The sequence below is a fragment of the Cucumis sativus genome, chromosome 5 (assembly GCF_000004075.3).
Source record: "Cucumis sativus cultivar 9930 chromosome 5, Cucumber_9930_V3, whole genome shotgun sequence".
Taxonomy (NCBI): domain Eukaryota; kingdom Viridiplantae; phylum Streptophyta; class Magnoliopsida; order Cucurbitales; family Cucurbitaceae; genus Cucumis; species Cucumis sativus.
This window is the reverse complement of record NC_026659.2, coordinates 3,407,550-3,425,633: the sequence shown is the minus strand read 5'-3', so window position 1 is coordinate 3,425,633 and position 18,084 is coordinate 3,407,550. Positions and strand designations below refer to the sequence as shown.

The window sequence follows — 18,084 nt, the reverse complement described above, 5'->3', positions numbered from 1 at the left end:
ATTTAAATAGTGAACTTATATAAATATATCAATTTAGGCTTTTTATTATGTTTTACTTGAACACTTACCAAAATCGAGGATTTATATTAATACACGTATAAAAGTTCAGAGTTTAAAGTATTTTATAAAATTTTAGGTTTAAATAGAAACAATTACCTAAAATTGACATTTGTTCAACATATAATATAAACAATAAAGCAGGTTTATTTGAAAATGAGAGAATATATATTTACTAATTTAAGTTTATTATTTTTGAGTGCTTTACCTTTATAACTTTTCAAAATTAACATCAAAATCGATGATTTCCATCTAGATTTTCGTAAAATTAAAATTTGTTGCAATCACCCATTTGAAGTTTATTTGGGGATATCTGATTTAAGAAGGGCAAACTTGTCCTTACGAAAAAAAATGAAAGAAAGAAAAACCATAGAGAAAAAGCGGTTCAAACTGACTATAACCGGATTTTATTCTAATTCGATGAGATAAGCGGTTCAAACCGGAAAAATTGGTTCGGCAAAAGAAAAGACCATTTTCGGCCGGATGTTCAAACCAAAATCTGAACGTTTGCATTTCAATTTTGAAATACAATACATAAACGGGGGGGAAACAAGAAGAAGACGAAACCCCAATTTCATCTAACTCTTTCTCTCTCTCTACATTCAAGTTTTGATCTAACTTTCATCTTTCATAAAGTTCCTTTGAGTTGATTTTCGATCTGATAAGAACTCAGGAGCAGTCTTTCTGCAATCATTTTAAGCTCCGCCAATTTCTTTCAGCAGGTAGTTCCTCACTCTTTTTTTTTTTTTTTTTTTTTTTTTTTTTTTTTTAATTTCTTGAACTTTTTGTTTGATTACGTGAATTTTAACTCCATTTCCCCTCGATCCCCTTCAATTGCTTACTTAGTAGTTGATTGTTTAAAGTATTTTATTCACTTTTTGCTTCCAGCCCATTTCCACTGGACCCATGTCGGACTCATCGGGACACTGTTTTGCACTCTATGATTTCATGATTTGTTACTTGTTGTAATTTGAGACCATTAAATTGATGGGTTTCTACTTGTGTGTGCTTTTTTGTTTTGTACTACATTGATTGCATTTCTGATGAAGAGTTACTGTCTAATATTTGTAAATCATTTTCTATTCTTTGTGACTTAGTTTTGCCTCAGCTCCATGATACGAATTATAGTTCTCGGCCCATTATATATATATATATATATATTATTCTTTTTCCATTCACAGAATAGTGGTGTGCCTTCATACGTTTTTCCATTCAGGCAATGATATCCTTTTATTCTGTTCTATTCACAGAATGGGTGTTGAAAATTACCATGTAATCGAGCTGGTCGGGGAGGGGTCTTTTGGCAAAGTGTATAAGGGGAGGCGGAAGAACACTGGCCAGGTGAATTGTGTATTTATAAGTCTTTTGCTTTACTTGTTAAGGTTATTAATTTAAGTTATTTATGGCTCTTCCCAGACCGTTGCAATGAAGTTCATTATGAAGCATGGAAAAAGCGAGAAAGACATTCACAATTTAAGACAAGAGATTGAGGTACCCGACTAATTTTCTTGGTATTCCTAGTGTCACGGTCATACTTGTCCAAGAAGTGTTTCACATGGCCACATGCCCATTTTAACCTTCTTTTATCATGCTTTCATCATATGTATTTTATTATGCAAGTGACTCCTCGCCATTTTCATATGAAGGGCAATAGTCACAAAAATGCTCATAATATACTATATGGGCGTAAGATAAATCATCATACCTTCATACCTAAAGTTATAAGCTATTAAGGCATTGTTGTCACTTTTTGCTTTCTAGCCTACAACAACTTTCTTTCTCAAGCATGCGTTCAAACATTTGCGATTTTTTTACTCTAACCCAATTTTCTGAAGCCGTTTTCTCCAGAAATGGGGTAGAAATTGCAAAATATGCCCATTGTGCCAACTATTTGCATTTTGATTGGTTGACCTGTTCAAGGACAAGAACAAGTGCCACCCAATCGCTTTGAGACTCTTAAGAAAGTGCGATTTGACACCTGGCATTCGCAATCTGTAATTTTGTTAACATGTCTTTGTTGTGATTATATTTGATTGCTTTTTTTGTTTCTCTTGGTTCCCAATTGATCTGATGAAAGAAATACTTCATAGCAAGTAAATTACTTTTTGGTGTATGTAACATTTGGTCATTGTTGTATTGGTAGAGAGAAAGTCAAGGTGCTACGCACACTACTATTTTTGTACTTTATTTCTTAAAATAAGGAATCTAAGGTGTTTGGCACACTCCAAATTTTCTATTTAGACATACGTACTTTTCTCTTTATTTATAATATTTCCTATTTTTACGCAACCATGTATGATAAGAGAAGAATGATCATTATGTAGTGACAATTGAGATTAATCTTTACTCCTTCATTTCTTCCATAAAATTAAGGTATCTGGTTGTCATAATATTGCAGATATTAAGAAAGCTGAAGCATGAAAATATCATTGAAATGCTCGACTCGTTTGAAAGCCCGCAAGAGTTTTGTGTTGTCACAGAATTTGCACAAGTAATTCATCTTCTTATTGCCCAGTTTATTGATTAAATATATCTATAGTATACATTTTTGCTAATGTATTGTAGATTGCACAACTTTCTGCATGGAATGATGACAGACACAAACACAGATATAAAAAGGCATCAGAACTTTTCCTGTATGATTGAAACATTATAGTACAGTAACCAAAATCTATTAAATGAGCAGTCTACCTAAATTCTGCAAAAAGAAAAAGGGAACTTCAATTTTGAACAGATCATACGTTTCTTGATAGAAAGTGAAATCTGTTTTTGTTGAATGAGTTACTTGAAAATATTTTAGTGATATAATTGAAGCTTGTTTCTTTACAAAGAAACATATACCAAACCTAGCTTATGGAAAATTAGTTTCACGCATGTGACAATTTCTGATTGCTAGGGTGAGCTTTTTGAGATCCTTGAGGATGATAAATGCCTTCCGGAAGAGCAAGTTCAAGCAATTGCAAAACAGTTGGTAATTCATGAATTTATCTCTTTCCTTGGTCAATGGTTATCTTAGTATTATGTTATGAAGACTTTTAGCATCATTCAATTGTATGAAGTTTGAATATTCTCTTAACCTGGTTATAACAATAACTTTCAGGTAAGAGCATTGCACTACTTGCACTCTAATCGTATCATCCACCGTGATATGAAGCCCCAGAACATTCTTATTGGAGCTGGATCTGTTGTGAAGGTTTGTCCTCAACCATATGCATATTGACCATGTCTGTTTATTAGTAGTAGTAACTTCTTTAAGTGTTCTATAATGTTGAATTTGTTTGGGTAGAAAAAGGTAGATGTATTCTAATCATGGAAGAAAATTAGCTATGTTGTTGATAAGCTGAAAATTTGGAATTACCCACATCAATAAGTGGGGAGGGAAAAGTGCAAATTTGGTACTGTATAATTTGTGTACTGACATGTCACTTCATGATAATTTATCAGAAAAATATTTTATAGATGAACGCACATTATTGTAGAGAATGATAATGCTTGATGGATAGATAGCCATGACGTAACGAGAAGTTGACAACACCCCGATACAATGTTGAAGACTTGTAGGAATGCAACCAACCATTAGATTAGTTAGAATTATTTGGATATTAAGTACATATTATTTATTAGCCACAATGTTTGGTAGTATGAGTTGATTATAAATAGAGTGAGCATGATCAAATGAAGGGTGGAAATGATTTAATGGGTTCAGTTTCTATCAATGACAATAACAAGCCATCTGTCCTATTAATTTTCAGTTTCACTTTTAGATACTTCTCCTTGGCCGCCATTCTAATCGCCATTTACTTTGTTGTGGCTCTTCCTCCCTCCCTCTCATTTTATTTTTCTATTCTAGTCTCACTCTCCCTACCTCTCTTTTGGCCTCCCATTTCTATTTAATATTCTCGACTATCCTCATCTGAACATTTGTATCAGCCATCTTTATTCTATAATTTTTTTATTTGATTATTCTTTCATTTTCCTTCAATTTAATTGTTTTTGTTGTAGCTCTCCCTCTCTCGAGGTCTCTTTATCTCTCTTGAGTTTTCTCTTTTGGTTTACTTATCTCTCTCCTTTTAATTTGTAACTCACTTTCAGTCTTCAATGCTATGCATTTATAGGTATACACATTCACGACTTAAATTTATGAATATAAATGTTAACATGAAGTTGGGGTACTTAATTTAGCCAGTGTTTCAATTTTGTGAACAAAGTTAAACAATTTTTGCAACTTTGATTATATCCATGATTAAATGTGAATAGCTTCTGTCATCTAAATATCCATTGGCATTTCCTAGATCTAAGTCATTCATTCGATAGTTGCATCCTTGTTTCTTATAGAAGATTTTTACACTCACTCATGACATTTAGAACGTTATTTATTCTGCAGCTCCACTTTTCAGGCTTCTGCTACGTATATTTTTGTTTTCTCTCTCTCTTTGTATTGATGAGCTTACTTTTGATTCTACATCAGTTCAGTACATAGCAGTTTGAGTTTATTAAAATTACTTTTTTCGTGTAACAAACTTTTTGTCATGCATTTATGAAATAATTCGATTTAATGTTTTTGTGTTCTACCACTACCGGTTTATTTCATCCAATTTTTCTTTACATGCTATTATTTTTGGCACATTCCATATTTTTAACAATCCAACTTCCCAACGCTATGCAATTTTTCTTACTCATAATTATTTTAGTAATACAAGTTATTAGTCGTATACTGACATCCCCGACTCTTCTTATGCTTTATTTATCTCAGCTTTGTGATTTTGGATTTGCTCGAGCAATGTCGACAAATACTGTTGTTTTGCGGTCAATAAAAGGTAAGTTCTTTCAATTGTTGTATGAGATATGATTACCACAAATAGAAAAAGAACCTATGCATCTGATTGTCTAATACAGGCATTCCTCCTTTTCTTTGCGTTAGAGGAATCTTTACTATGCTCTATCCTTTTGTAACCAGTGATGGTTAGAGTTGCTTTCCTTTGGTAACCATTGACGGTTAGAGTTGCTTTCATCTTTATTTTTTTTGTAAATATAAAATGATTTTGAGCAGTAATGTACTTTCCATTCATCAGCTTTATTGGAAAATGTAAAGTTTCTTTGAGAACTATGTGATTTGAATGTGTTTCATCTTGGCTTTCCAGTCTTGACTGAACTATTATAAAGTTATTTGAGGTCACACTTCTTGTTTGTTTGTTAAAATTTTGTTATTGACCTTATTTAGGTACGCCTTTGTACATGGCTCCGGAATTGGTCCGTGAACAACCCTACAATCACACTGCAGACCTGTGGTCATTGGGAGTGATATTGTATGTGAATTGTTGCTATCCATGATTTTATTTCTGTTCATTATAATATTCTATTATGAAATTATGTACTTTTGATTCTCATGTTGCATCTGATTTTTCTTAATTGTTAGTGGAATTATCTCTTTGGCTTCTCTCTTATTCATCCTATTGGTTTTTTAAACTTTTATGTCTTTGTTTGATTTTCATCTATACGCTACTATTATTCCATAGAATAGACAATTTAAGGCCTGTGGCTGTGTTACATTTTGCAATGTGCTAGTAGATTGTCTACTTTTCATGGTCCGTATGTTTAAGAGATTACTTATGGTGAAGAAGTTCAGTTAGGTATACACTTGAGTTTTATTACTATAATGAAATCCTCGATCACTGTTGGCTTTATGTAAATTGAGCATCGTCTTTATGCATTATTTCATGTTTAAGCCACAATGAGTAAGTGAGGCTCAAGGTCTACGTCTATCACATACTGCATTTTATTACAAAGCCATAAATAATGGAAAAAACCAGTCTTTGTTTTTTACTTGGGGTAATTCCCGTACCATCTTCAATGTTTTTGGAAGACAGTGATCGATTGGCCAAACAATAAGATTATTGGAAACTTGATAGTCTACACAGTTATACTCCCTTGTAAAGGTCTAATCAAACTTTTTTCTAGAGGATGGAGATGAATGCTGGTATTGAAACAACTTTAAGGCAGAAAGCCCTGTTTTTTAAATCTGTTAACATCTAGAGGTGGCTGTTTGTTCCAAAGGTTGCATGTATATATCATACTATTTCTAGTTATTTGTGATAATATAATATCTGCATTTAGTTTTGTATGTGCATCTTTTGCGAGCATCTTCCATTATTGTGAATTTAGTGAATTAATCACTTCTAAAAGATTAACATTCAAAATTTAAGAAATTCTAATTAGCTTGTATACTAAGTGTATCCAAAATGAAGTTGTTGATTAAGAAATCAAAGTTGACCTTTTACAGTAAAAAAAATAAATATAAAATTTAAACAACTCAATCCACCAAAATTAATTAAAATAAACATACTAATTAATCAGGATTTAGTATATTAATTCAATTAAACTAAGATGGTACTTAATAAAATAATCAACTTAGAACCCATGCTGTTTAGGTAGTGTAGATTAGTTATAAATTAACTTTTAATCAATAGGCCATCCAACCCTTATCCATGCACATGGAAAATGCAAAACTCTATAGTTTTAAGATGGCCCTAAAACTCCATGGATTGGTCACTTCTCTGAGTCTACGACAAAGAGAATGTTGGAATATGTACAGCAAACCCATCCATTGGTAGAAAACTTCAGTACAAACACCTTCTTTAAGGACTGTATGATCTTATACTTTAATTGTGCCTTCTTCTGTGATTTTGTTGAGCCTCTATATCTATTTAAATTCACGGAAACTCAATACTGGCTGAAACAGGTACGAGTTGTTTGTTGGCCAACCTCCATTTTACACTAACTCTGTGTATGCTTTGATTCGGCACATCGTAAAGGTATTTTATCTTGTGACTTAATGTTTATGCATGATTTTTTTGCTAAATATTTAAAGTGCTAGCTAATTTTACATTCATTAAACCAGGATCCAGTTAAATACCCTGAAAATATGAGTTCGAGTTTCAAGAGCTTTTTGAGAGGATTGCTCAACAAGGTTATTCTGAAATTTCTATGCCTGATTCTATTGACCAGTTTTCAAATGTGTGGCAACTTCACAATTTTACTTGATTTGTGCTTGAATTGAGACAGGTACCTCAAAATCGACTCACATGGCCTGCTCTTCTGGAACATCCTTTTGTTAAAGAAACTTCAGATGAGCTGGAAATGAAGGTAATTGATTTCTTGTTGGTTATAACAATTTGGTTACTGTGATCATGCATTTGCTTCGAAATTTTGCTAAGACAACATATGTAGCATGTATTGCCGTTTGCTTCAAATTTGTCACTGCCAACTAACGTTGTACCTACTGCCAACTGGCATTTTACAATTACATAGTAGTTCTTATCATTATGATAAGATTTGTCTCTGTAAAATCTTTAATAGATGCTTAAATGTGAAATTACAGAAGTTATAACATCCTAAAACTGTTTCCAGGAGTTGAATGCTACATCTGTTGCAACCAGAGGGTGCAGTCCAACTTGGAGGGGAGAAGGAAATGCTAATCTTGCTTCAAATGTTTCCAGTGCTGGGGGTAGGGTTCACATCTATACTTACTAGAATTAATGTCATCATCGGCCATTGAAAATTGACCACTATTTTACGATATTGAAGGTAAAATTGATGCTCCTGCTAGTTTCCAGGACAAGATCTCTGTAAACACCCCCAATGCTCAGCATAACAGTCCAAACTCGATACTGGGAAATAATTCTCATCCCGAGGAGTTCCCAGGGTTTGCAAGTCCCAATGATGTTAAACATTCAGGTATGAAGCAACTTGTTTGGTTACTATTCACTTTAATTTTCTTACAAATAGAATAGATTTTATATGACAACTATTAAATCAGAACTATTAAGGCAATGAACGGTTTCATCTGTTTGTGTTCCAGTGGTTATAGATCTCTTATTCCACAAAATCTGTCTTGTATTATTTGAAAAACTATACTTCCAAGGACCTTATGTCTTTAAAATCATTTATTGCAGCTGTTGTTGTTGCTTCTTGGTTTGTTCATTTATAGGTTGATTTGTACTTGTAACTTTCTGCTAATGTTTGTATGAATAGTTCTTGGGTAATGTGAAAAGATCACAGTATTTTACTAACTGATAGTGATAAATGATATAAATTTCAAGCCTCTCTTCCCTATCGATTTATATTTGCCTCTGTCCCATGTTTTCTCTATCTTGTTTTTTCATTTGTTTTTATTTCAGGTTGTCTTCATCCTCATTTTTCTTTATAAAATCCAGCTGATAATTAATATTTTTATGCTTACTATACATATGATTTTATTTTTCTTTTTTGGAAATTTTATTTTTCATGTTGAGTGTTCTTTTGTTAGTATGCTTCCATTCTTTGGATCAAATAAAAACAAATGTTATTTAAGTGGATTTGTTTGTTGATTTACTATTTTTGTTCAGGTTGTCAGACATTGGACAAATTCGAAGATAACTCGCGTACTGTGAAAGGTGCTCAAGTTATTAGCCAAGATACTGAAGCATTAACCCACATTTTGGGACAATTACAAAGATGGTCTGAAATGTCCCAGAACTCATGCAGGTTATGCAACTTAAAGTCTCTATAATTTTACTCCTAACTTTTCATGTTTTTATGTTTTCGTTTGGTGAATTCATTATTCAATATCGATCTTTTGAGTAAGAGAAATAATGCCTCAAATTAGATAAATTCTTGGGATGTAAGTTCCATAAAACCTCTCTCTCAATATTTAATTGCTCAAGATACCATTTGTTGATCAAAATGGTCTGTTTTGCTGGGTTTCGCTCCAAATTTTCCAATTTGACTTTATTTCCTTTATTCCGAGTAACTTAAATAGTAAAATTTTGAATTCATTTTTTGCAGTTCGTAGACAGTGCCCATTTTCTTTGATAGGAAATGGAAACTATTTTCATTGATGTGACAGAATATGCTAAAGAAATCTGAAGCCAAATAGAGTTCTAATGGGGTATAATTAAAGAGATGCGGTTCATCTATAAATTTTTTTATGAAGAAGAGAGAGAGGAAGCTAAAAAAGTACTGTAGATTAGGTGGGGAACCACTTCTCCTGAGGGTTGGAAGGAAGATATACGAGTTCATCTCAACAGATGCAGAGAAGGGTGTGGGTGATTGACTTGTCTTGAGTGGGAATGTGGGATTTTGGCCTCTTATCTTTGTTTAGGATCTTGGTTTCTGTTAGCAAAAATCTGGAGAAATTTCTTCTGGGGAAGGTGTTGAGGAGGATGTGGTTCCCACTTGATTTGGTGGGAGGTTGTCTTGGCCTTTGGTCTAATAACAATATTATCATTTTTCAATTATAGTTTCATGGCAACCTTGCTTCTATTTAATGTTATGACTTCATGTTGGCAAATCCTTTTGTTGCGCTGTAACTTTCTGTTCTCCTAATGCTGTCTATTTTTCTATTTTAAATCTTATCAGGGAGCAAATTATACTTAGTTCAAGCCAATCATTGAGAATCCTTTCAAACTTAGCAGCCGCTGGAGCCATTCAATGCACTGGGCGATTTGATGAAGTTACACATGAACTTCTTGTATTCACTAGAGTTATTATAAACCTGAAATCGATTGAAGTTAACGATTTAATAATAAAGGTATATTTCTTTGAAGTTTCATTTAAGCTATTTAGATCCATTTGTTACATGTTTAGATGACCTAATTTGGTTGTAATGATGGCGATAGATGGTTTGTTCTATCTATTCAATTGCCTCTTTGAATTCACAGAGTGTTTGGTTTTGATTAATCTCGAGAGGGAATGTGGGATTTTACCATTCTTTAATCATGTCATCAACATCATGCATTATAAATTTTCTTAATTTTCAAACAAACAATTTCTCCTCTTTTTCACTGGCGTGCTTTTATGGAGGTGTTGCCTTTCCATTACTTAATACTTCCAGAAGTATTTTATTGAGGTCATCTTCTATTACCAGAATACTTCCATAATGAAGCCAATACTGCAATTTGTTACAATTTATGCCCTCAAATGGTATTAGGGCGTGTAGAATGAATATGAATATTTTTTGTTTATTTATCTAGGAATTGCTTAGTTACTAAACTAACTATATGCTAACAATAATATTTTGAATAACAATTAGATTTCTAGACATTTTTCTGATGATTTCAGTTAAATGCATGGTGACGTGTGGATTTATTTGTTGATTTTATTTAAAAAAAATCTTTTTTAAAACTTATCTGTACCAATTCTCTTAAGCGCTTTTTCAAAAATATGTATTTGATTCCCAAACTAAAGCAGGGTCATTAACTGTTCTGAAACGAGAGGTTTGTGATGCATCTTAAATTGCTTTTGATTGCAGAGTTTTTCAATTGTTAGAACATTGGTGAGTAAGTCTGGAGGTGTCATGGGAAGCTTGAGCTTTAGACACTGGGTCACTTTGGCAGAAATTTTCTCCCAGGTTTATGTTATTTAATGAATATTAATGCTTAAATATTAACCAAGTTGTTTTCAGTTCTCTAATTTTGTTAAATTTGTAGGTTATATGTTCTAGTGGAGATTTATCTGGAGACGTTGTGTGTGAATCCACTGCTTGTGTTGCTGTTTTGTTATCTAAAGTAGCTCAAGGTCTTAAAGCATCTAATTCTGGTTCAGGACCTGAGGTAGTTTGTGCACCTAATGAAATATTGAGAAAGATTTTGGATCATGCCAAGACATCTGGTTTGGTAGATCATTTGTGTCTCTGTTTAGCTACTTCAGGAGCCAGTCTTATTTCAGGTTCTTCAATTCTACTGCGAGCTGCTTGTGAAGCTTGTAGAGCTCTTTGGTCGTTGATTGAGTCATTCGAAATTCTTTTTGTGAAGGAGAACACTTATTTATTTCCCCTTAATGCATTTAGAAGTCATTCTCTACTCCGACTTGACATTAGGGATCATGAAAAGGGATCCTTACAAGGATCAGATTCAACAAAAGTTGTTGATGCAGTGACCAGGGCATTTCTTAAATCAAATGCAATACAGGTTTCTATTTACTATTGCCTCCATCAACGACATGAAGCTGCCTTGTCGTCTTGTATTCAGGTATCTATGTCAAATATTTTAGAGCCTTTAATTGTGATGATCATATTTTTAGGATTCTTTTACTTAAACAAGAGATAATTTTAGGTATATTACATTTATATTGTAGATTCTCCTCAGATGCTGCCTGCATAATGGAATCGTTCCAGGCGTTCTTTGTGGTTTGCCTAGTTCCCTCCCTGTAACTACTGTTGTAAGTGGCGGAGGGGATGGTACTATAGTAGCAGAAGCATTCAATGTATTATCTTTATGTATTTCAGTTTTAAATAAAGATTCACAAACAGGTGATATGAGTAACATGAAGTGCAAGCTAGTCAATCCTTCCTCCCTGGTTATGCATTCTTGCCTCCTCCTAGCTACAGTTGCACAATGTTTAAAGTCAATGGGGAGAAATTCTGCATTGTTTATGTTGACCACCTCTCCAAAAAGACAGCTCTCACGACTTACAGTTCTTGCCCATAGTTTTTCTTCTGATGATAAGATAAGGAATGCTGTTTTACCTCATTGTGCATCTGGCATGTTGGCTCTTGCATCCATTCTTTCGCTTGAGATTGGAGCTTCAGTTGAGTCTTCAGTGTCCGAAATATCCATTCCTCTAATTCCTAGAACGGCAACACTATGCGATTATCTAAAAATTTCATCATTAGGCAACAATGATGGGCATACAAATGAGTTTGGTCAATTCCTTTCGCACTGGCATGGCTGCATGGATGGATGTGTTGGCTTACTAGAAGCTAGGCTGAGGTGGGGTGGACCTCTAGCTGTTCAACAGTTGTGTGCTAGTAATATACCTCACTTGCTTGTTAATATGCTGGCCAAAAATGGTTCAAGTGCTCAACAAGGAATGGATATCAAGAACGATCAAGTTGGATTGTCACCTATTGGGCTTGTATGGACTGTTTCATCAATATCCCATTGCTTATTAGGCGGGTCTTTAACTTTCCGTCAAATTTTAATTAGGAATGATAATGTCAAGCTCATGTCTGACTTGATATCTGATGCTCATCTCAAGCTTGTTAAGGGTTGGGGTGGGCCGGGTGGAGGCAAGAGTGGAGTCAAAGACGTGATAAACGTGGTAATTGATCTTCTTGCATTTCCTTTTGTTGCTGTACAAAATGCTCCAGGCTTGCCGTCTGCCACTGCTTCTGTGAACAGTGGGTTTCTTCTCAACATGGGTTCACCAGGGGGGAGAGTTTGCATGGATGACAAGGATTTGGTGAAAGCTATAGAGGACGACTTGGGAAAATATATCAAAATTCTTTTAGAGGTTAGATCTTGCACATTGCATTTGAAATTGGTTATCAACTTGGAAATTTGAGGTGATGCATTGACTGCTATAGTATTTATTATATTGGAAAAAATATATTTTTAGAAACAAAAATCTTCATTCTGCATTCCTGATTCTTCACTTTGTTGTTCTACCAGAAGAAGTATATTGATAAAACAAAAATCCCCTTTCAACATTGCTGATTCTTCACTTTGTTCTACTACCAGAAGTATTTATCTTTCTGGTTAAACTTGCTAGGGAGACTTAATATATTCTCTCAAGTTAGAATCTATTTCATATCTAATTACTTGTTAAATTTTTAGGTGGGAGTGCCTGGTATTGTCATTCGATGTTTAGAACATTCAGAGTTCAAGGATATTGGAAGACCTGTTGCCTTTCTTGCTAAAATGATCAGCCATCGACCTCTGGCCGTTCAACTTGTAGGTAAAGGGCTGTTGGATGCAAATAGGATGAGGCGGTTGCTTGACACTTCAAATTCAAAGGAGATTTTACTGGATATTTTAATGATTATTTCTGATTTAGCTCGTATGGATAAGGTTAGTATCTTTATTCATTTTTTATGTTTGAGTATATCCTACGATCCTGACTCAACTATGTTGGCCGCTCCTGGGTTTAGTTGTGTTTCACAGAAAAGCCCATTTTGGGTATTATTTGATGTTCTTTCGGGTATTATATCAAGTATAATAGGATCCCAAGGTAAAATATTGATGAGTCGCGTGGGAAAGAATTAAATTTTTCATAAAAGCCCTATTTTAAAGTATTTAGTGGAGCCACAAGGAATTCCTTAAAATAGCATTGGTGGTGGACAATGATGATGACTTTTGCATTGTAGGCATTTTATGAATACATCAATGGAGCATCTATTTTGGAGTTCCTAAAGGAATTCCTTGCACATGAAGATCCAAATATACGTGCAAAGGCATGCAGTGCCCTGGGAAATATGTGCCGTCATAGTTCATACTTTTATGGTTCCTTGGTATGTTGTGAGAAGCCGATTACTATTTACCTTTGTGGTTCTATTATGTGGATTTATATTCTGTTTTATTGGGTCACCCTCTGTTCCAAGCGTATTCAACCTACTACATGAAACTTGCAGGCAAGGTATGGCATAATTAATCTTCTAATCGATAGATGCTCTGATGCGGACAAACGGACGAGAAAGTTTGCATGCTTTGCTGTAAGTTTTATTCCTTTAGAAAATAACTCTCTATTATTGCTTTTTAATACGGCTGACATTCTTTTGATATCTTCATTTGAAACTCGAAAATACAATTCTTTACTCATCAATTGTTAGTGTGTTTGGAAAACTGCATTTTGGGTGGTAGACATCTTTTTTGTTAAATGAATTTAACATTTTTGTTTTCATTTTGCAAATTAATTTTGAAACACTATTCTCTCAAATGCATGAGATTGATTATAAGAACAAGTCGGGATAGGTGTGTTTATAATAGTCAGGCAGTGAATCAGTAAAATTCCAAACAACTAATCCCTTTTTCGTTTATCACATTGTACTTGATGTGAAATCTGATGTAGTTGGTTATATCTTTTATTAGATTGGAAATGCTGCGTACCATGATGATACGTTGTATGGAGAGCTCAGGAGATCAATACCTCAGCTAGCAAATTTACTGGTATCATCTGAGGAAGACAAAACAAAAGCAAATGCAGCAGGTGCACTAAGTAACCTTGTTCGCAACTCCAACATGCTTTGCGAGGATATTGTTTCCAGAGGCGCGATGCAGGTCTGTAAGGCTTTCATACTAAGCTATTAACCTATTAACAAGACTGTTAAGGAAGTTGGAAATTGATAGAGCCAAATCAGAAGTTTTCTTCAGATTACATGTTCATTAAACTATTTAAAGATAATCTATAAACTTATTAGTCAATGAATTTGTGTGTTAGAGTAAGGATCCTTGTAGAAAATTGGGATAAAACCCAATTATCATTCGAATCGAAATTAAGACTGGTTCTGCTGAATTCTAGAAGAAACTTGAAATTTTAGCCTTAAAATCATCGTCCCTTTAATTTTTCAAATAAATTAAAAGAAGAATAACGATGGAATTTCAATAGTTTTCTATTATTGCTTTCCAATTACACGAGGAACTTTTATAATTGATATAATTTTAGTGATATACCTGGACTCCAACATTTCCATTTATTCAATCTGTTTTCGTAGTGCTGAAACACATTATTCAGATGTTTATTTTAGAGTGTTGTGGTTAGATTGAATGACAACAAAACCAGACTGGAATTTTGTAAAAATGAAATTCTTATATATCAATAATCTGGTTTACTGATAGATATTGTCATTTCAGACTTATAGTTGCACTCATTTCTCTTGTTGACCCGTAAAGTTGTGTATATATATGTGTATACAGGCTTTGTTAAAGTTGGTGGCTGACTGTTCGGCAGTAGCCTTGAATCCAAGCAGAAAAGATGCAGCTAATGAGTCTCCTCTCAAGATAGCCTTGTTTTCCTTGGCAAAGATGTGCGCACACACACCGTGCCGACAGTTCCTTCTTTCATCAAAGCTATTTCCAGTGATCGGGCAGCTTCGGCAATCCCCAGAGTCTATAATCGCCAAATATGCTTCTGTAATTGTCAGCAAGGTTGCTGAAACTTGAATCTTCCGCCAATCACTTTGCCATTTCTGATAAAGCTTACAAGAATGCTTGAAGCTGATGCTTACGATGTAAAGATCAGTTAGTTATATTCTTTACGTGTCTGTCGAGCCTGTAGTTCGAATGTATAGTTTGTATATAGTATTATTTTGTCGACTAAACAGTAGTACTCTCATAACTGCCATCATCAGCCTTGATTCCACTTGTAGCTAAGTTTCGTACTGTGAGGAAGGGAAGACAGATTTGTAACTAAAGTAGATGGCTGTTAGAGACTCAGTCAATTAAAATTGTTCGTTTAATATATATCTTTTTCTTGTTATGAGAAAGAAGTATTGTCTTGTGAATCACCTTAGACTGATGATCTTGGACAATCTTTTAGCATATTATTCATAACTTTGAAGTATTATTGAAGAAAATTTCCAACTCAAATCTAAAATCATAACTTTTATCAATATACTGTCTATATATAATGATAGTGATAGTGATATCAACATGACATTTTAATGATGGATTAAAACTAGGTTAAGAATATTACTCAGAATTGCTTGTGGAGTTTGAGTAGCATCAACTTTTACAATACCTTCAGTATCTTCAATTTGCAACAAATCCAATTGGGATTTCAAAAGAGCAGAAGGCATGAAATGGTTCCCTTCTTTGGCTCTTTTCTCTAATCTTAAAGCAATCACTTCAGCTGGAGCATCCAATAGAACAAACTTCACCACACACTTCATTGTTATTCCCACTTTTTCATAATTTGGATCACTTGATCTCAAAATCTCTCTGTAGTGTTTTTGTAGAGCTGAACAACCAAGAACTACACTACTTTTACATGCTATGTTCTCTCTCAATGTATCTCGAATCTTCTCGAGCCATGGCATTCGATCTTCGTCCGATAGAGGGATTCCTTTCGACATTTTTTCTGCTCATAACGATGAATAGTACTAATTAATGTTACTGTTCTAATCATCTTAGAGTGATTTTGAAATGATTTTTGAAAGAAGTGTCTTTTCAATTCGAACACTTCAATTTATAGTAGACGATGATATTTTAGCTGCTATGAAGTGTATTACAAAATTGAGTTAAATTGGATATTTTAGCTACTATTAAGTGTATTACAAAATTGAGTTAAATTGCAAGTTTAGTTAACTTTTATAAATGCAAATTTGTTAACTTTTTCTTAGTTTCAGGTGAGGTTAGAGGACGGCATATTTGATGTGAGTCAGGTGCTTGGCAAAATGTGTTCTCTAATTAGAAAAAAATTGTGTTTTTGTCATACTATTATTAAGTAACATTGTAAAAAGCAAGAAAGGTTAGTTTTCATTCGTATTATAGTGGAAATAATACCTTTGTTAGAGATTGGGTGAAAATGATCAGCATCGAGAAAAGTGAAATCCAAGGCTTTGCCAAGCATCTCACCAATTGTCCTGCTCTCCACACAACACACACATACACACACAATAACAACAGCTCATCAAATCATCAAAGAAAAGAGGCAAATTCCACAGAGCTTCATCATCAAATTCAATCAGACTTTATCTAAAATCTCCACTACTATTACCACTCTTAATTTCATCTTCTAAAGCTGTTGAATCAATCAATCAATCAATCAATCAATCAATCAATCAATCAATCAATCAACCAAATGTGTACAGAATCTGGATTTGGAGTGAATATGTTAAAAAAAGGACGAAGAATATCGGGCGTAAGATAGGAGACTTACGATTTTCCAGAACCGCAGACGCCCATCAGAATGATCACCATAGCTTCAAATCAAAACAGAGAATCGGAGATAAAAAAATTGAATAAAATTTACAAGTATGAGACGAAAATTGAAGAATAGAATCCAATAGAATAGAATACCGTTCGAGTTCATATGGGAAGGTGCGGGAGAATGATGAAAATTGTGGGGGAAAATGGAGAGAGAGAGAGAGAGAGAGATGGTAGTTGAAATTTAGATGAACACTTAATAATACTTTATTTTTGTGTTTTATAATTTGTTTTAACAATTCCAACTAAAACTCGGAATTAATGTGAAAAAAAATTTAACTAAAAACAAAATAATTACGAGATGCAGTAAAAATATTCAGATCTTAGTTTGGTAATAATTTTATTTTAGATTTTGAATTTTATAAATTAAGGATACCATAATAGAATACATCTTCTACACGTAAATACTAGGCATGTGGTTGCTGTTTGATATAAAATACATTGTATTTTGTGTAGTTATACTGTATTTGTGAATATTTGTTGTCTATGATCTCATCCATTCTATGATATATTGTATTTGATTGATTTAAATTAAATTACGACGTATTTTTGTATTATGTTTGGAGTGTTATGCCTTATGGACTGAGATACGTTTTTGAAGTGTAGTTAACTTATAGATTTTGCTCCATTGTTTTGTTTAATTGACCGATAATTTTGCATCGGCTTTGTACTTTAATTTTTTTTTCCTTTTTTTTTTTTGGCAATTAATGATATGAACCTTTTTGTGCTTTACAGGTGATGGAAGTATTCTGTTGTATACTATAAATATATAAGTTATACTCTTTTATATACATATGATTGATCATCACCTTATCTCAAGCTGATGTAGGACTGACTTGGATAACATTCTTTATAATATGATCATCATCAATTTCATTTTCAAGTATTCCAAATTCAACCAGCTATCAAAGTTGAAACAAGTTATAAATAAATTTTAAAATTTTAAACATAAAATATTTTAAAGAAATTATTAAAGAAAGACATGATCACGACTAGGTAAAGAAAATTTAAAAGTAGTATATATATTATTGCTTTTCATTGCCAAATTTCATACACTACTCAGTTCTTTCAATTCAATTGTAAGCAAAATGTGGAAATTAGTTTCAGAAAAAAGTTCAATTGTATTATTGTTGTGGATGATACTGCTTCTTCTACACCTCCATTTTTGTTTCTCCATAACTGCAGCAGCTTGCATCCACAAGGAGCGTGAAGCTCTTCTTCAATTCAAGAATAGTTTTTATTATGATCCTTCTCTTCGATTGGCTTCCTGGAATAATGGAACTGATTGCTGTAATTGGAAAGGAGTGGGTTGCAATCAAACCACTGGACATGTTACTATCATTGATCT

The 18,084-nt window shown here is 33.5% G+C and overlaps 2 protein-coding genes across 3 annotated transcripts; one reads left to right on the top strand and one right to left on the bottom strand.

The window, feature by feature from the left end:
* The first annotated feature begins 589 nt into the window (after positions 1 to 589).
* LOC101214975 (serine/threonine-protein kinase TIO) lies at positions 590 to 15,295 on the top strand. The gene is made up of 23 exons (XM_011656565.2): positions 590 to 779; positions 1,308 to 1,398; positions 1,474 to 1,548; positions 2,456 to 2,548; positions 2,954 to 3,028; positions 3,158 to 3,250; positions 4,811 to 4,874; positions 5,279 to 5,363; positions 6,797 to 6,869; positions 6,956 to 7,024; positions 7,120 to 7,200; positions 7,465 to 7,561; positions 7,642 to 7,791; positions 8,442 to 8,580; positions 9,454 to 9,625; positions 10,346 to 10,444; positions 10,524 to 11,063; positions 11,170 to 12,327; positions 12,651 to 12,884; positions 13,181 to 13,324; positions 13,445 to 13,525; positions 13,902 to 14,090; positions 14,727 to 15,295. The coding sequence occupies exons 2-23, from the start codon at positions 1,309 to 1,311 to the stop codon at positions 14,970 to 14,972; spliced, it is 4,047 nt and encodes a 1,348-aa protein (XP_011654867.2). The 5' UTR covers positions 590 to 779; position 1,308; the 3' UTR covers positions 14,973 to 15,295.
* Positions 14,597 to 16,961, bottom strand: LOC101216892 (gluconokinase). 2 transcript variants are annotated; one of them, XM_031885177.1, is made up of 5 exons: positions 16,830 to 16,961; positions 16,690 to 16,732; positions 16,314 to 16,393; positions 15,550 to 15,888; positions 14,597 to 15,190 (listed from the first exon to the last, which is right to left on the bottom strand). In XM_031885177.1, exons 1-5 carry the CDS (start codon positions 16,840 to 16,842, stop codon positions 15,126 to 15,128), a joined length of 540 nt encoding a protein of 179 aa, XP_031741037.1. In that variant the 5' UTR covers positions 16,843 to 16,961; the 3' UTR covers positions 14,597 to 15,125. The 2 variants fall into 2 exon arrangements, with proteins under 2 accessions (XP_031741037.1, XP_004143662.1); XM_004143614.3 differs by lacking the exon at positions 14,597 to 15,190 and having other exon boundaries at positions 15,353 to 15,888; positions 16,830 to 16,960.
* Positions 16,962 to 18,084: the final 1,123 nt, after the last annotated feature.